At 54.3% G+C, this 18,539-nt stretch overlaps 1 protein-coding gene across 1 annotated transcript; it reads right to left on the bottom strand.

The window, feature by feature from the left end:
• Window positions 1-14: 14 nt before the first annotated feature.
• On the bottom strand, window positions 15-18,487 carry VPS33B (VPS33B late endosome and lysosome associated). Its single transcript, XM_039216885.1, has 23 exons — window positions 18,045-18,487; window positions 14,042-14,122; window positions 13,615-13,676; window positions 12,525-12,574; window positions 12,044-12,111; window positions 9,125-9,170; window positions 7,932-8,026; window positions 7,549-7,653; window positions 7,047-7,143; window positions 6,748-6,825; window positions 6,233-6,306; window positions 5,864-5,950; window positions 5,597-5,687; window positions 5,134-5,208; window positions 4,805-4,869; window positions 4,631-4,685; window positions 3,350-3,396; window positions 2,630-2,762; window positions 1,949-2,022; window positions 1,119-1,220; window positions 878-953; window positions 664-780; window positions 15-390 (listed from the first exon to the last, which is right to left on the bottom strand). Exons 1-23 carry the CDS (start codon window positions 18,138-18,140, stop codon window positions 311-313), a joined length of 1,854 nt encoding a protein of 617 aa, XP_039072816.1. The 5' UTR covers window positions 18,141-18,487; the 3' UTR covers window positions 15-310.
• Window positions 18,488-18,539: the final 52 nt, after the last annotated feature.

The raw sequence follows: 18,539 nt of genomic DNA, 5'->3' as shown, positions 1-18,539 counted from the left end.
AACTAAACATGACATTTGGGAGCAGAGGCTTTATTTACAATGATCCTCAAACAGGATTTAGCAGAAGGTCCCTCCTCCTCCTCCTGTCTTTTCAGCAGGAGCTGTACTTCCTGAACAAAAAAGAGAAATACCCCGGGGGCAGGAGGTGACCACTCTCCTTACATAACTTTTGGCTAAATCCCAAACAAGTTCCGTGCTCCCCAGCTCTGCGTAGGGTGGCTGGTGGACACTCTGTTAGCAGCTGGGACCAAATTCCTGCAGCCCTTCGGGAAATGCGTCCGGACAGACGGCAGCCCCAGCAGGGAGAGCCTCAGGCCTTCACCTCGCTCATGGCTTCCATAAGGCGAGCACTGTTGGTGACCGCCGTGGTCAGGAAGATGAACCTGTACCCTAGGGAGTCAAAAGCACCGGCATCCGTGACTAAGAACAGACTGGAGGCCCCCAGCACCGGCCACATCGAGCCCTCCCTCCGCAGCCCTGGCTGGATCAGACCCCGATGGCCCGAGCCACGGTCTCGCGCCCGACGAGCTGCCCCGCGCGGTGGAAAGGGCGCCCTGCCACCCAGCCCACAGCCGGACTCAGCGAGTGGCGCCCCGGGGCCTGGCGACAAGCCTTCCTGAGCACTGCCCTTTGTCCCCCACATCCCATTGTGCTCCCTCTTACCTTTCTCCCTGCCCAGGAACCGGAGGGCTGAGATCTCAGAGAACGTGCAGCCACCCAGGAACACCACCAAGATGAGGCGCAGGCACTCGCTCGAAGCCTTGTCTTCCTTGGCCATGTCTGTGAAGACGGTAAAGAGCCGATCAGAGCCGCCGCGTGCCTTGCGCGCGCCCCGCCCTCCTGGCCCCGCCCCGCCCACGCGGTCAATGCCACGCACCTGTGAATGCCACGTCGCTGCAGTTGAGCAGCCGCAGTACCTCGTCCAGACCCTGCCAGCTCCGCCGCTCCAGCACCTGGGGGCGGGGGGTGAGACAGGCACCGCTTCAAGCCTGAGACAGTGTGAGGAAAGGAGGGGGGCGGCAGCGACCCTCACGTTTCTCCTTAGTTATCGGGACAGGCCGGGGGACCAGAGAGAGCAGAGCGTGAGGTATGAACGGGAGCAGGTGGCTTGTCCTCACCTGCTCAATGATTCGGCAGCTGAGGGGCACGTAGGCGCCGCTGAAGACATACGCCATGTCCCGTGGCACTTTCAGGTCATACTCACCATCCACACGTGGGATCTGAAGGGCAAAGGGGACTACGTGAGGCATGTGACAACTTGTCTGCCCAGCCCTTTATGCACGCGGTCAGGGAAAAGTAGTATATCCCCCCAAACAGTTCTTACTGCAACTAAAGGGGAAACCAGCAAAATCCCTATTTAAAAAAAAAATTTAAAAAGACTCGTTAACCAAAGATTAAAGCTTTTGTTCAGTAGCCCCTGGTTCTCCTTAATGAGCTCCCCATGCTCCCTAGGAAGAGCTGGAAAAAAAGATGCCCCTTTGCTGATTTCCTGGTGACACGGGACATGCCTGTCACTGATGTGGCACTCAGCCTTCTTCCGACATTGGTGGGTGTTTGTTACATGTTTAAGTGAATAAATCTTTGTGCCCTGTCTCATTACTTTTAATTTTTTTTAATGTTTATTTTTTGGGGAAAGAGAGAGACACACACAGAGTGCAAGCGGGGGAGGGGGAGAGAGAGAGGGAGACACAGAGCTGTCGGCACAGAGCCCGACGTGGGGCTTGAACCCACAAACTGCGAGATCATGACCTGAGCTGAAGTCGGACACTTAACCAACTGAGCCACCCCGGTGCCCCGTGTCTTGTCTCATTATTAAATTAAGCTCATACTGTAATGCTACCAAACAGAGGATCTTTATAACAGCAGAACAACAGGGAGGTCTCAGCGGATCCAGAGCACCCCACAAAGGACTGGACCCTCAGCTGCCCTGCCCCCTGCTCCTACGTACCAAATTCAGCTTCTTGCTGATGGCACGAAAATTGCTCCTCTTGGCCAGAGAACTGAAGGCATCAGTAATCTTCCCTGGGAAGGAAATCTGTGCTGGATTTCATCTAAGGTCTATGGGGGGGGGGGGGGGGGGGGGGGGGGGGGGGGTTATGACACGCCACAGGTGGAAGCGCTTAGGAAATGACAAATGGCGGACTGCTCACTTCTCAAGACCCTCCTCAAAGCCATTCACCTAGAATCCCCTGGACCCGATCAACACATTCCCCACCCTTCTCCCCACCACGGTGGGTGCCAGCTATCTACTAATCGCGATCCACAGGGCTTACTGGCTAAGTGTGCGGGTCTTGGAGTCAAACTGACCTGGGTTCAAAGCTGACTGACTAACTGAGGGACCCTGAACAAGTCACATGACCTCTCTGAGCCTGTTTCCTTATCTATAAAATGGAGATTGTGAACTTACTTTGTGAGGACTGAGAAACTGTTATCTAAAGGTCTGAGCACTCAGCAAGGGGTCAGTACGTGGCCCCTGCTCCCGGCAGAAGCAGTGGTAATGACAGTGAGCATGCAGAATCCTGTTCCCCTCCCCCGGCTCATTCGCTCCCTCCCGGGTGCTGACTGTTGCGAGCAGAGGGCACCGGGGCAAGGAAGGGGCTACCCGCCCCCCCCCCCCCCACCGGCTCACCTGCAGCCTTGTCCGTCACCAGCTTGCTCACTTTACTCTCCACGGCCGTGAGGGTGTCCCCAGGGGCCTGCTCCGTGAGGAGCCCTGCCCGCCGCAGATTGGAGAAGGTCAGCAGGTGCTCGGGGCCGTAGCTCTGAAGGAAATGCAATTCAGCCATTCACTGAGCGTCCCACACGCCACCACACGCCACACCGTAGGGTGCTGGGTGGTATAGACGTGAGGCAGAGAAGGGTCAGGCATCCTGTGCCCGGAAGAAATAACCAAACACCAAACAAAGGAGGCACAAGAGCACAAAACTGTGAGAGAACAGAGAAGGCCACTGATGTAAGGGTGGTGGGAAGGGCTCCACAGATGAGGAGAGACTGGAAGAGAAAGACCTGGAGGGAAAGCTGTATTAACGCCTTGCAAGATGCTAAAGTGAGGGAGAGTCCTCGGGGTGGGGGCTCGGCTCTGTGGCTCCGGGTCTCCCAGCACGGGCCACCCAAGAGAACCGAGCATGGGAGAGACAGGGGCGTGGGAGGGACAGGGGCGTCAGAGGGACGGGGCGGGGGAGGGTCTCCACGTGTCACGAGGTGACTGTCCCGAGATGCTCTAAGAGGGAGGCCAGACGGGGAACAAGATGGGGACGCAGACAGGAAAGGGGCGACTCTGTGTCTTTCAGGAACGTGCCGTGACCCCCCTCCACCCAGTTCCCCCCAGAGGACACTCTCCTGGCCTCACCTGCAGATACTGTGTTTTCAGAGATCGGTAATCCTTGGGAATCAGACCTGGCAGGGCAGAGAGGGCAGGCTCGTGCCAACACCAGCCGAAGTGTCCTGACGTCTACAGCCAAACCACCCAACCACCCTCTTGCTCCCCCAAAAAAACCCTTAATCAGGAGAAAGGGAATCAGTAAATGTTAACCTCGCATCCTATCAGGTCAATTCTAAACTGACTCCTAAACTTAAGTTGCTCAGTGAGAGGCAGAGCCTGGATCCGAGAGCTCCAAGGCACAGCCCTGAGCCACCAGGGCGCCAAGGGAGGGACGCTGGCACCGGGGCGCAGGCTGCTCCCAGCGGGGATGGCAAAAGGCCGCAGGGGGGCGGAGGGAGGAGGGGCCCCTGTGTGCGTTCCTTCCTGGCGTCGGGCCAGCGCTACTGTGAACCACTTTACTGCTGCCAAGGAATAGGACAGATGTCCAGATGAGGTCCGAAAGTGCAGCCCGACACGCTTCCCTCCAGGGAGGTAGGGATAATGGGCTTGCAACTACCATAATCACAGGGGATGCAGAATAAGCAAACCACTCCTCGGCGCGGAGAGCAGCCTTGAAGACCAGTGTCCCCCGGGAGGACTTCGCAGTAAACATGAGTGGCCGTGGCCGTAAAGGGTGAAGGGAGTGGAAGGCGCCTCCCGCCGCAGGGTGAGTAAGTCACGGGGATGAATGGCACGGGGAATAGTCCACGACACTGTCACAGCGCTGTGTGGTGACAGGCAGTAGCGGCCCCTGTGGGGTCCCCAGCGTTGTGGACACGGTGCCGTACACCTGAAACTAACGTGACATCGTGTGCAAACTATACTTCCAACTGGGAAAAAAAACAGGCAAAAAGTCTGCATAAGCAGCTTAAAAGTCTGCCATAAAAGGCCACAGAATCAGAGCTTTTGGAATGTTTATGAAATTGTTTGTCCCCTTTTCCTGGACTGTATCTTTACTATGAAACCTCGTTGAACGCAGGTTCATTCCGGCTGGAATAAAGGTCCCTGTGCGCTAAGCCTCTGCAGTCTTCCGATGTGACGGGGCCTGCCCTGGGGGCTTGGCTGTGGTCCTGCTTCAGGTCAGGACGATACATCGGGACCTGGGGTGTCTCACTCAGAACAAAAACTGCTTTATTTTATGAGGGAAAGAGTCCAAATTACTGGAAAACGTTCTGTCCGCTAGGACACTCGTCTCTGTCCTTCAACATGATTTCTTCCACGGCTAAGGTACAGGTGGGCAATCTGGCACCCCCGACCCCAGGGGCTCACCGTTCTCGGTGATGGACAAAAGGCACAGGAGGCGAAGGCTCTCGATCGGCGACACCTACGTGGGAAGAAAGAGTCAAAGACAGTCAAGTGTCGTGACCGACGTTCTTCTCTCCCTTCGTCCGGCTGGGGCCAACCCCACCGCGACGCCGTGCCGGAACCCCAGCCCCTGCTCACCTGCCGGTCTATGTGCTCTTCAATGTAGCTGGTGCTCTCCCGGATGTTGAAGCCCTCTAGCAGCGCTGTGAGTGAACACAGGGGAGCTCATTATGGGGGGTGGGGTAGAGGGGGGAGTTGCTGCCATCTGTGCCCACAGGTGTCTGTCTCCCCATCTTCCTCAATCCTTGGGGTGGGTTACAGACCCCCAGGACTTCTACCAGGAAGCAGCGGCCCACACAGCCAGCATCGGCCGAAAGGAGCCAGAAGCATCTCCGGTGGGTGGGAAGGGACTGGGGGTGAGGGGAGCCAGAGCCCGGGCAGGGGCCGAGCAGGGCCGCCGCAGCTACCGTGCTCCGTCTTGATGAGCTCCTGGAAATCCTGCTTGGTCTTCTTCTTCATGATGGATTCACAGGCCCCGATATCTGCAGACGGGACAAAAAAGCAAGCTGATGTATTCCTGATTCTCCAGAGACATGCCTTTATTGTCCAGAAGAATACAAACTTCTTACTGGCCGTGGTGGAGGCAGTTACATGATTATGTGAGAGAATGCATATAAATCAGTTAGAATAATACCTGGCACTTTAACTATGTAATAAAATAATCTAGAATTGTAATCATTATTGCCATTAAGCCTATAGAAGTATAAAAAAAAAAAAAACACTTCTAAGGCGAAATGCAGAAGCCCTTCTTTCCATTTCAGACAAAACAGGATCACTGTGTACTGGGTGGACAGAGATCTCCTCTCCCAGGAGAGAGAGAGATCTCTGCAGCGCCCACCCCCTTCACCCTCCCCTCAAGCTGAAACCTACGGACACTCAGCAGGCGGTGCTCCTGTTTTAGTCCCTTGAGCTCCTGGGACACGAAGTTCTTCATCTGCTTGATGTCCATGCCTCTCCGGCGCTGGGGGAAGATCCCGGGACGTCAGCCTCTCCCGACCCTCAGCCTTGAGCAGTCCCCACCCTCCCTCAGATCCCACCGACGCAAGAGAAAAGGCGGCGGGCTGTCGTCCTAGCAGAAGGGAGCCGAAGGGCAGCAGGTTTGGGAAGCCACTGGGGAAACAGAACAGGGGGCCTCACGTCATACTGAGCCTGCAAGTTCCGGGCCTTCTGGCTCAAAAAGCCAAAGACATTGGAGAAGTGCTCGTTACGAATCTCATGGAACACCTGCGAGGGGAACCAGACGGCAAGGACTTACGACAGAGACGCCCCTAACCAGCCCGTCCTCCCTCGGGAGGGTGTGAGGAACGCATGAGAGCAGCACCCAGCTGTTCTAGCAAAATCACGGAGAACGCTGAGCCCGTCTCCTAAGTGTACGTCAAATGCCAGCTCTATGCTCCGGGCTGAGCTCGCTCCCGGTGGGGAATCCTCTCCCACGGGCTCGGCCTCCCCTCCCAGGGCCGGGGCCCACGGCCCGCACAAGCCCACAGCCAGCACCCATCCCCTCACCTTGTCCTCAGCATTGAGCAGCACCTTTAAGCTCCTGTCAGAGGACGTGACTTCTGGGCCAAAGTCGACGCTCCCTTTGAGAGCAGAGGGAGCAGCTATGAGGACCTCCAGTGAGGCCTTCCCTGTGCTACCCTTCCCTGAACTGCCATTAAGAGTCCCCGAACTTGGGGGCGCCTGGGTGGCTTAGTCGGTTAAGCGTCTGACTTTCGCTTAGGTCATGATCTCGCGGTTCGTGGGTTCGAGCCCCGCGTCGGGCTCTGTGCTGACTGCCCGCTCAGAGCCTGGAGACTGTTTCAATCTGTGACTCCCTCTCTCTCTGGCCCTCCCCTGCTCACGCTGTCTCTCTCTCTCTCCTAGAAATAAATAAAAATATTTAAAAAAAAAAAAAAAAAGAGTCCCTGAACTATCTGGAAGGCAGCAGTTGGCTCCGAGTCTGGGGCTCTCCCACCAGCCCTGCCCCGCACAAGAGGCCCCGGCTGCCGAGCACCACCTCCATCTTGCTGGACGCCACTTACCACACTTGATGCGGAAGGTGTCATCGACCAGGCCCTCGTAAACCACCTGGGAGCAAAGTGCCGTCACGAAGTCCACGTCTGAAACGAGATCCCCAACCATGAGGGTCCTCCCGGACCCACGCGCCTACCCGGTTCACCCCGCGTCAGCTCCCGTGCCTCCACAGGGCCCAAGCACCACGCTCCCCATCAGCGACGGCATTCACAGCCCCAACCCGAGGATCCCAGCTGGGCCGCCACTGTCACCACACCCCCATGTCTCCGGGGGGTCAAAGACGACGGGAGCGCTGAGCGTAACGTACCTCTGTCCAGGAGGAAGATGTGTCCAATTTCTGGCCTTCGGCCCTTGGTTTCGCCATCTTCCTCCTCTTCCAGCGTCCTCCACAATTCATATGACATCTGCCGGGGACCAGGACAGCCCTAGTCTTCTGTCCGGGCCCCTGCGACAGCCCGCGCCTACTGAAGCCAACTCTTTTCCATGTGACACCTCTCCTTGACCCCAGGAGGGAAACTAATTGTTAACAATACGGCCTCCTGCACCCACGCCTGTTCCCACCCCTCGCCCCTCCCCATGTCGATGGGGAAGGGTCCCTGCCCCGCAGGAAGACACGTAGCAGTGCTACCCCAGAGGCCTTGGCTCTGGCCTTTCCATTAGCCACATAAGTCCTCCTCTCTGAGGACCCATTCCAGAACAAGGAAACGAAGCTAAAGAATATACCTCTGTCACACATGCCCATGGGCAGTCCTTGGTGGGGAGAGGACGGGCGGGAGGGGGGCTGTCGGGACAGTACCGCCAATGCCCACCTTGGCACACCTGCCGATTCCGTAGCAGTTAGGGAAGGGGCCGTACAGAGTGCTGAGGAGGTGTAAGGCCTGCACCACGGTGTTGATCCAACGCTGATCTCCTTCCTGCAGGGGCCATATGGGCCACGGAGATATGGGCCCCCCCAACAGACCCATCTGGAGGGGGGCCAGGGCAGGAAGGCAGGCGCGGGGGCTGCTTGAAAGCATTCATTCGGATTGACCCCAGAGCAAGTCCTGTGGGCATCAACTGGTAGCATTTTTCTGGAAATCAGTCTCCCGAGTTAGATGAAGGTTCCCTCGGTATTTCTAGCCCTCCTGTAGCCCACTGGACTCCATGTGTGTCCCCACCTGCCAATGCCAAGACCCAAGGACCCTGCACTTACCAGGAAGTAGTCCCTGAAAAATTCTGGGAGCTCCATGCTCAACAGATCCACGTCAAGAGGCAGCAGAGAAAAGGCCCATTCGTCACAGCTCACATCTGTGGGCATAGACAGCGTGAGTCTGGCCCATTCGTCACAGCTCACGTCTGCGGGCACAGAGAGCGGGAGCCTCCCTCCGGAAGGCACAGGGCTCCGCGGGGAGAGGAGGTCAGTGCCCGCAGTCATGCGGAAATTTCGGAGCGGCTGCCACATGCCCAGCACGGCACGAAGCATGGGACACCCAGAGATAAACAAGACATAGTTGGTGCCCTGAAGAGTTTGCGGTCTGATAACAAAAGGGACACAGCCACCACAGCCCGTCACACGACGTGATAAGGGGGGGGTGTGCGCGAGAGCGCCGACCAACATGCAGAGGAATCGCTCGTTCCCTAGTGGACAGACACCGACAGGTGGCCACACAGGCGCAGCACTGGGGGTACGGTGGGGACCAAACAGACATGCTCCCCATCTTCTGCCAGAGAATCCCAGTGGAGTGGCAACGCACCGGACACACCTCTTTACAACTGTGCCCCCACTGAGCTAGCAGAGTGACCCAGGAGGACTGGGGATGGATCCTCAACAACAGGGGCCCGGGAAGCGTACAGGGGTGCCAGGGTAGAGGAAACACTTCCTAAACAGGCGACATTTAAGCTTGGAATCTGAGTAAAATTGGGGTATGGGGGGAAAAAAAAAAAGCTGAGCGTGAAGAACATTCTAGGCAACGGGAACAGCATGTGTGAAGTGCCCATGGCTGGAGGAAAGGAGGGAGCAGCACACGGGAGGGGGAGGGGAGGGACCAACCACAGGCCAAGGAGGCCCCTGGGGATTCTGGCACAGGGGCGATTCCGGCTGGGAGCACTGTGCTCAGGTCAAGCAGAGGGGCGAGCAGAATGGAGGGAGGGGGCTTCACAGGAGGGAGGGGGCTTCACAGGAGGGAGGGGGCTTCACAGGAGGGAGGGGGCTTCACAGGAGGGAAGGCACACTCTCTCCTTGTCTCAGAAGGTAGGAATGGCGGCACCTGGCATCCCCTTCAGCCTTCCTTTAAGGGCCCTTATCCGACCCCCACTGTCAGGCCCTCCCCTCCTTCCAGGCCCACAGGCAGATACAGGGGGCCTTCTTCGTGCTCCCCGTTTCCACTCACAGTCGCCTCCTCTCACCTCCGTACACTCCCTCTTCCTCCAGCACCATCTCACACGCGTGGAACTGCAAGGCAAGAGGGAGTGGCTGGTGACCACCTTCTTCTCTGAACCCAGCGGCCACAAGGGAACGTGGGCTCTGAGGGACAGGGAGGACCCTGGGACCACCTAGCCCGGGGCTTTGTTTCCCCTTCATCCCCTTTATTTATGTATTCAGTCCAGCGCTCTTCTCTCCCCGAGACACTGGAAAACTCCACAAAGGAGAAGGCAGTTCAGCTGTCACCGAAGGGTGAGTTCTGAAGACGGATGTGGGAGGAAGGGAATGACCTCGCCTCAGAAATAGAAAAGGCGAGGGGCGCCTGGGTGGCTCAGTCAGTTACGCGTCCGACTTCAGCTCAGGTGATGATCTCGCAGTTCATGGGTTCAAGCCCCGCATCGGGCTCTGTGCTGATAGCTCAGAGCCTGGAGCCTGCTTCAGATTCTGTGTCTCTCCCTCTCTCTCTGCCCCTCCCCTGCTCACGCACTCTCTCTCTTTCTCCCTCTCTCTCAAAAATAAATAAACATGGAAAAAAATGTTCTTAATAAAAATAAAAAATAAAGTAGGCTCTACGCCAATGTGGGGCTCAAACTCACAACCCCAAGAGCAAGAGTTGTATGCTCTATGGACTGAGCCAGCCAGGCCCCCCATCCCTCACTCATCTGTCAGTACACCTGAAACTGGAGGCCTACTTAGAGGGCTAACTGTTAGAATTCGAAACCTGCCAATCCTCATAATTAACAAGAGGAGTCTCAGGAAGAGAGAGAGACATCTTTGCTACGGAAACTGAGGGAGAGATGGTCCAGTGACATAAAATTAGGTCAAAGAACCTGATAAGCTGCGATGTGAGATGGACAAGATTCATTGAAATACCAATTTTGTTTTTCTGTGTAACAGGGAGGCTTGTAGGACTATTTGAAACTATTACCGACTTGTTCTATTCCTTGTTTAAACAAATCTGTCCATGGAAGGATAATTTGAAAAAAGAGGTTTTGTAAGACTCCAAAAGGTAGAATTTATTGCCATAGTTCTTTTAATAACATTGAAAAGTAGCCTGTAATTCTGAATAGTTATGATACTCAATAATTTCTTGCCCTGGTAATGATGTCATACTTGATATATGTGTATTTCTAAACAGGGTAAGTAGCTGTAAGACTGTTCTACAAATCTTCAAATGATCTTCAGTGGAAGATCACTGATTCTTCTTATTCCTTTCACATGATAGGAAAACAATATAAGCCTGTGATTTCACTAGATTTCATAACAAAAATTGAAAGTCATTTAAATTAAGAGAAGTAAATACTTGCCATTTGCAACGGCATGCATGGATCTAGAAAGTATAATGTTAAGAGAAGTTAGTTAGAGAAGGACAAATACCATATGATTGGAATCATACGTAGAATCTTTTAAAGTTCATTTATTAATTTTTAAGGGGAGGAGAGAGGAAGAGAGCGTGCGGGGGAGGGGCAGAGAGAGGAGAGAGAGAATCCCACGCAGGGTCCACACTATCAGTGCAGAGCCTGATGTGGGGCTCAATCACCCCGACCTGCGGGTCAAGACCTGAGCTGAAATCAAGAGTCAGATGCTTAACCGACTGAGCCACCCAGGTGCCCCTCACACGTGGAATTTAAGAAACAAAACAAATGAGCAAAGGGAAAACAAAAGGGAGCGAGACATGAACCGAGAAACACCCTTAACTACAGACAACACGCTGATGGTCACCGTGGGGGGATGGGGGAAACAGGCGATGGGGAGTGGTGGGGGGCGCTTGTGATGAGCCCGGGGTGACGTATGGAATTGGTGAATCGCTGTGTTATACACCTAAAACTAATGACACTATATGTTAACTGTACTGAAATTAAAATAATAAAAAGTAAAAATGCTCAGCCCTGTTAATGTTATTTAAAAAATAAGAGGCAAGTACTACTATCAACTCCCTCGTACAGATGAGAAAACTGGGGCACAGAGCAGTTAAGTGCCGCGTCCAAGATCACGCAGGTAACCAGAGCTAAGCAAGGATTCACACCCACTCTGCCTTTATTTTAGTTTAGCTATTGCTTCTATTATCTCTAGTTTTGGGGGGAAAATTTGAAAGAGAATAAATCCCTGTCCTTTCAACCTTAATTTCTGTCTGCTCTACCTGCAGCGTGTGCTACTTGGTACAGCTTTACAGGGCCTAGGGCAGGCGGTGCAAAGACCCGGCACACCGATCCTTCTAATCAGTAGGACCGAGGATGTACCCACGATGCACCTTGCTGACGTGGGGGTGAGAGCGGAGCCTGATGGAATCAGGAAACGGAGGAGCTATGGCAGGACCCTGAACACTACACTTACTGAGATAAAAGGGTGGAAGAGACCTAGCCTGGTTACGCTAACTCACTGCGGGACCTCGGGCCTCACTTCCCTCCGATGCTCAGAGCCGGGGTGGAGTGAAGTGGTCTCTAAGGGTCCTTTCTTGTGTAAGAAAGGCTTTTCCAAAGTACCCAGTAAAGTTCTAGCAGCCCAGGGGCGGCCGGCCACATGCCTTGGAGGAGCAGTGGGTGTGGGGGAGGGTAAGGATTTATTGTCTATTATTAAAGGGACAGAAGAAGAAAGTCACTGAAACCATAACAGAGTGCAGCTTACGATACAGACATTTGTGTCGGAAGGGAGGCATAGCAGGTTCTACTTCACAAGAAGTCTACGCAGAGGCCACCACTCACAACTCCACCATCCTTAACTGGGGCAGTGTGATGACAGACCCTCCACTAAACAACCAGGACCACGCTGATGACAAGACAAAGACAGGTATCTTGTTCAGTCACACAGTTTGCTTTGGGGAGAGAGAGCTGTTGGGCCCTGGCCCCTTCCTAGCCTTCCGTCCTGATCTACCTTCGCCTGTTCCCACCGGCAGCCGGACTCACCTTCTGAGGGCTGAAGATCACCTTGTATTTCCGAGTTCGGCCAGCCGATTTGTCAGCATTGACGAGACCTACAGAGACAAGGAAGGCAGCCCAGAAAGCCACAGGCCATCTGTCAGGCTGGAAACAAGGAGGCGGACATCCTCTACGAGTGGTATGGCCAACTTGAGACATCTTTTCTTTTTAAAGTGGGGTTTTTAAAACTTATTCAGAGACAGAGAAAGAGCAAGTGGAGGAGGGGCAGAGAGAGAGGGAGAGAGAAGCCCAAGCAGGCTCTGCACTGTCAGCCCAGAGCCCGACGCGGGGCTTGAACCCACGGACCACAGGATCACCATCTGAGCTGAAGTCAGCTGCTTAACCGAGGGCGCCACCCAGGCGACCCTCGAACCGTCTTTTCTTATTAAAAGGTCATCATGGCCCAGGCCCTTAATCCTGGCCACTCCCGCCCAGGTCGCGGTCACACGCAGCGCAGTGGCGTACTCACTGGCAATGTATCGCATGTTCTTGATGCGGGGTCGGACCAAGAAGCACAGCCTGCGGGCGAGAAGGGAGAAGACCCAGAAAGCCGCAGTGAGGGGAAGGCATGACGGTGGTGATGGCAGCTGGGGGAAACGGAAACCACTGAACTCTCTCACCGTCTGCTCCTCTCACCAGGCCTGCTGTCCTCAGCCGGGCCGGCTCTCCCGGCCCACCACACACCGGGCGCAGAAGCCTCCCCCCGTACAGCAGCTACACTGGCACGGGGGAGGGGTGGGGGGCAGGGGGCCAGGGGCTCCTGCTCTCCCGTAATTTATAATCTACTGGGCAAAATGAGACGCACGCATGTATGGAGTATATTAATAATCGAGTGTTAAAAATAATACAAGAAAGTAAGTAAGATAGTGTTTCTCAAACTGGGGTGTTTTCCTCTAAGGGAGGATGAACATTACCTAAGATGGAAAAACAAACAAAATAAAAACAAAGGCCAGACAATAGGCTGCGTGTGACCAGGTGCCAGGTGGAAAGGACAGATACTAAACACCAGGGAGCCGCGGAGGAGGAGGGACGCCCCCACCCCGGACAGGAAAGGCGACACAGGGCTTCATGGAGTGGGTGCGGCCAGGCTCGGAAGGCCGGGCGTTTTGCGCAGGAGCAGTGAGGGCAGGAGAGAATGGAGTGGCGGGGGGGCGGGGGAAGGCCATAGATGGGCGGCACGTGCCCGTGTGTGTCAAGCAGAGGCTTGAGGGGACAAGTGACAGACGAGGCTGGAAAGGCAGCGTGGGGCGCCCTGGAGAGAGCCTTGGAATCTGCGATGGGCAATCTGGACTTTAGTCAGTAAGTAAGTTGGGGGGGGGCGGTGGCGCCTGGAGGTTCCTGTGAGCAGCATAATGGAAACAGTTTTGGACGACTGATCAGTCTGGTTAGAGACGGCAGAGTGGGCCAGAGAGAGAAGAGAACAAGGGAGGGAGGAAGTGCCCAAAGGGAGACGAAGCACATCGCAGACAAGGCGCGGGCCCCGGCCCAGGCCCAACCGAGGCAGACGTGCGGGGCCCTCCTGCGGCCGGGGGCCCGGACAGCCTCTCCCGGACACTCACTGTTCACTGGAGCTGACGGCTGGCTTGTTCTCCACCTTGTACAGCTTGTCTACTTCGTGTTGCTGCAGAGAGAAGCCAACAAGACCAAGGACGTAAGCGCTTGGAAACCCAAAGCACAACGCAAAGGGGACTTCAGTATGGGCTCCTGTTCGCCGTACTTTCTAGGGACCACACCGCCTCCCCAACAGCCTTCCCACTGAACTTTCCTCACACTGGCAACAGGAAAGAGAAAAGCCAACAACCCAAGATCAAACAATTCAAAACCAATCCAAACAACAGCATCAACCCGCTTTCATCCACCCGATTCAGCTACCCTGTATTTACTGGGTAGGGTAGTCACTCTTCGGTAATTTGTACTGTTCATCAAAAGCAAAACTGCTTAATGAGGAAAGAGGGGCCCGAGTCCCTTGGGAAAAGGGGCGCGTACCTTCAGGATGGAGACATTGGCGATACGATCCAAAGGGCTCATGAGATCCGCCTCAATGAACAAGTCCTTTTTTCCTGGGAGCTGAAGGGCACAGTATCTTGAGTCACTCACAGGTCACACATGCTCCCTCAGCCGAGAGCCTGTCCAGTGATCCACTTAATAAAAGCACAGGCTGGGTCGGGAGTGCGCTGGGCATCGTCTACTCCAGCGCCTTATTCACGGTCTATATCCACGCTGGATGTTTCTTTCTATGTTCACCCCGTCTGTCTTCTCATTTCTCAGTGGAAAGTTATTTCATCTTCTTTCCAAGGTCAAGGCCTTGTCACTCAACACTCCTGCTCGCCCAGGACCTTGTTCTGCATCATTGCCCGTTTTCCACCCGGCCTCCCAATAAGCCCGCTCGCCCGCTGAACAAAACCAAGCCAAACAAGGCCCCACCTCATAACCGGCAACCCCTTAAGTAACTGCCGTAGCTTTGTAAGTAGATTTTTCTTCTGATTTACAAAAACAACCCCTGTTTAGTGCAGAAAACGTAGCCCGGAACAGTCCTCACCCACCCACTTACTCTCCCATCCCCATCCCCTGCCGTCTGATTCCTGCATCACTCCTGACGTTGCTGTCTCGTCTGCTCAGGGGAAGGAGAGCTCACACTGAGTGGTAGAGTGAGGGACGTTGTTAAAAGTTTCCTCTCGAGGCCATGATGGGGCGCCTGGGTGGCTCAGTCGGTTAGCGTCCGACTTCGGCTCAGGTCAGGATCTCATGGTCCATGAATTTGAGCCCTGCATCGGGCTCTGTGCTGACAGCTCACAGCCTGGAGCCTGCTTCCGATTCTGTGTCTCCCTCTCTCTCTGCCCTTCCCCTGCCCACGCTCTGTCTCTCACTCTCAAAAAAATAAATAAACATTAAAAAAAATTTTTTTAATAAAAAACAAAGTTTCCTCTCGGGGCACCTGAATGGCTCAGTCAGCTAAGGTTTCTGATTTTTGGTTTTGGCTCAGATCATGATCTCAGGGTTTGTGATTTCGAGTCCTGCATCGGGCTCTGCCCTAACTGCTCAGACCCTGCTTGAGACTCTCTCCCTCTCTTTCTGCCCCTCCTCTGCTTGCTCTCTCTCTCTCTCTCTCCTCCAAAGTAAATAAACTTAAAAAAAAAGTTTCCTCTCAACTAGGCCTTGGCAAATAGGTAGGGAGTTGGCAGCGATGTATTAAGGAAGCAGTCCCGCAAAGGCCAGGGAAGGAGAGCAGGCTGAGTGGCTACGGACGGGACAAGCGATTCAGTTTGGTTGATGCGTAAGGTTCAGGCAGCTCAATGGTTCTCAACCAGGGGCGGTCCTGCCCCACAGGGGCCACGTGGCAGTGTCTGGAGACATTCCTGATTATCTGAATTGGGGCGGGGGGGGATAGTTACTGGCATCTAGTGGGCAGAGGAGCTGCTAAAACATCCCGCAGGGCACAGGACAGTCCCACAGCCAACAATGAGCCAGCCCCAAAGGACAGCGGCCCCGAGGCTGGGCGATCCTGACGCAGGGGGGCGCTGGGGAATAGGACTGGAGCCCTCAATCCCGATGTGAGGTTAGGGAGCTTGGAGCTGATCCTCTAGAACGAGGGCAAACAAAAAGCTTTCGCGCCCTGAAGCAAAATGTTGGTTAGATAAACCTGGGCACTGTGGGTCCAGTGGATCGGGGGCATGAGAAAGCAGAGGCAAGGAGTCCGCCTGCGAGGTGAAAGCAGCCCGAGCGTATAGTAGTGAATGAGGACCTGATCTAAGCCGGTGGTGCTGTGAACAAAACTAGGTTACGGACAGCGGGAATGTGTAAGAGTTTTCAAATCCTTGAAAGAAATAAACAGTGTTGGGGCGCCTGGGTGGCTTAGTCGGTTAAGCGTCCGACCTTCGCTTAGGTCATGATCTCACGGTTCGTGGGTTCAAGCCCCGCGTCGGGCTCTGTGCTGACTGCCAGCTCAGAGCCTGGAGCCTGTTTCAGAGTCTATGTCTCCCTCTCTCTCTGACCCTCCCCTGCTCATGCTGTCTCTCTCTCTCCTAGAAATAAATAAAAAATATTAAAAAAAAAAAAAGAAATAGTGTTAACAGCACTTGTATCTGTGCTCATTGGACTGTAGGTTGATTTTTTTGCTCTTGATACTTTCCCTTATCTTCCACCTTCTCTATGCTGTGCACGTGTTATTTCATAATCTCTGTTTAAAGTCAGGTGTAAGGAAATATCCTTAGGACTCGGCAAACTGGCTCAGTTCAATATGAGGAGGGAGGAGGAGTCAAAGACGCTTCTGAGGTTTCCAGCCTGAAAAGCAGTGCCCTTCAACAAGCGGGAAGTCAGACAAAATCAGTCTGAAGAGGATGTTATCGCACAGAACCCCGCATCGGCCGTGTTGGGTCACCCTCGTGTGCAGCTCTTCCTGAGCTCCATGTCCAAGTTCCTATCCTTGGTCTCACTTTCGTGTGCTTCCCTCCTGAACTGGCGGCTTTAACCAGCACCTCTTTTCAATTCCTCAGACGTTTGTGGAGCGTCTTTTATGTGCAAATCACTGTGCTACCACTACGGGACCTAAGAATGGGATAGAAAATTTGGTCCTAGATCCCCCTAGGTTCTTCCCAGTCCCCACAGTCCCCTCAGCTGCACATTTCTACCTACTGCATGTCACAAGACGTGTCTACTGGCATCTTCACTCGACCCTGCCCAAACCCAAACTAATCGGCCCACACCTCTAATTCATTTCCATTCAGTGTTCATGCAAAAAAAAAAAAAAAAAAAATTAAGGGCTCCTTCAGTGGCTCACTTGGCTAGGCAGCTGACTCTTGATTTCAGCTCAAGTCACGATCTCAGGGTCGTGAGATTGAGCCCCACGTCAGGCTCTGCGCGGACAGTTTGGAACCTGCTTGGGATTCTCTCCCTCTCTGTCCCTCCCCCACTCATGCTCTCTCTCTCTCTAAAAAGAAATAAACTTAAAAATATATATTTATTAAATATATATAAATACATATATTTATTAAGCACATGCTATTGCTTGACTCTTGGCTACATACTCATTGGGTACACAGTGTTGACCAAAACACATGTGTTCTCTGTCCTCAAGACCCTTCTAACCTAGTGGGGAACGTGGACATTAAACAAACAAATATGCATATAACCCACAACGGCAGCAACGGCATTATTTTCCAAGTAAGACAAGATAAAAACCTCAAACTCAGCTTTGCTTCTCTCTCAACCTTCACAAACAACCAGTAAATCTTTGAGTCTTCCTTCGCCATGACTGAAAAAGCCATCACTACCCTTCATTCCCACTGTCACTAATTTTGCCTGATCCTATCATCTCCTAACTAGCGTTTTTCTTGTTGCCCATTTACCCCCCTCCACACGTGGCTATGAGAATCGTCTTCAAGCACCGCCTCACACGGTAGGTGGGGAAAGAAAACCTTCAGTAGGGCCTAAGGCCTACTGCTAACTCCTGATTGCTCTCTTCCCTTACATGCCTTGTCCTTCCCTGGCTCCCTAACTTTGCTCCTACCAACCAGTCCATCTCGAACACGCTCCTCCATCTCCAAGGGAAACACGCTTATTCTTCACAATCCTAGAATCCTGGAAACTCCTAGACCACTCCAGCTAGAAATGCCTGCTTGCTCTGAACGCTTCCGACACTCTAGCTAGCACCCATGTACCACGTGATGGCCCCTATGTGGTAATGTGTGTTTCACAGGGCTCCTAAGGACAAAGGTGTCTTAACCATCGTTCCAACCCCAGTGATGCGGGATAGGACTTTGCCTCTACGAAAAAGAAGAGACTTTCATGAACTCTCTGCCAGGACCCAAGGAGCTCTTACTGCCCTCTGGTTTTCCTCCCTATCTGCTTCACGTTTGACCTGCTGTAGAATTCCAAGGACAATACCAAGGGCCTGGACCAAGATCAAGGGGAAGCCGCAAGGAAGAACTCCGCGTCCAGCGAGCGCCAAACTGTCGATGCGGGAAAGGCCCCAGGCGTGGCGGGCACTGACCTGCTCCAGCAGATAGATGAGCTGGTCTCGGGCCAGTCTCTTGAGCATGGAGAAGTCAGGCAGCTCTGGGGCGTCCAGCCGATGGGGAAATGCCATGGCAGCAAAAGCCGGGGCCGCAGGGTGGAAGAAGGGGGACGCCCTCGGCTCGGAGACAGTGGGCAGCGGCCCAAGGTAAGCGCAGGGCGGCGCTCCTTCGGGCTTGGGCACGGCGCGAAAAGAGCCCCCGAAGGGGCTCCCGCTCCTGCACCGGAATGAATGGCCACCTGTCGGTCAGACAGCTGCAGCGTCGGAGGCCCCTCGTCCAGATCAGCAGCCACGGGACCGACCCGCCCCTCCCCGCTCCGCTCCCCCAGTCGCCAGGTTTCGGGTCTACACCCTCAGCTGTATTCCGCGGCGTGCGGAGAGAACCCCGCCTCTCGCAGACAGCCGAGCGACTTCCTAGACCTCCCGGAAGGCCTGTGCGCTCGACCAGCGCTTAGCGTATCGGGAAGGGGA

This window comes from Hyaena hyaena, unplaced genomic scaffold (genome assembly GCF_003009895.1).
Source record: "Hyaena hyaena isolate Hyena2069 unplaced genomic scaffold, ASM300989v1 scaffold_13, whole genome shotgun sequence".
NCBI classification, from domain to species: Eukaryota; Metazoa; Chordata; class Mammalia; order Carnivora; family Hyaenidae; genus Hyaena; species Hyaena hyaena.
This window is presented reverse-complemented; position numbering and strand designations above follow the sequence as displayed.

Coding starts and splice junctions, on each gene's coding strand:
- VPS33B (XM_039216885.1), bottom strand. CDS start 18,140: ATGGCATTTCCCCATCGGCTGGACGCCCCAGAGCTGCCTGACTTCTCC. Junction 13,677..14,041: donor CCAATGTCTCCATCCTGAAG/GTACGCGCCCCT, acceptor TTCTCTCTGCAG/CAACACGAAGTAGACAAGCT. Junction 781..877: donor CAGCGACGTGGCATTCACAG/GTGCGTGGCATT, acceptor CCGTCTTCACAG/ACATGGCCAAGGAAGACAAG.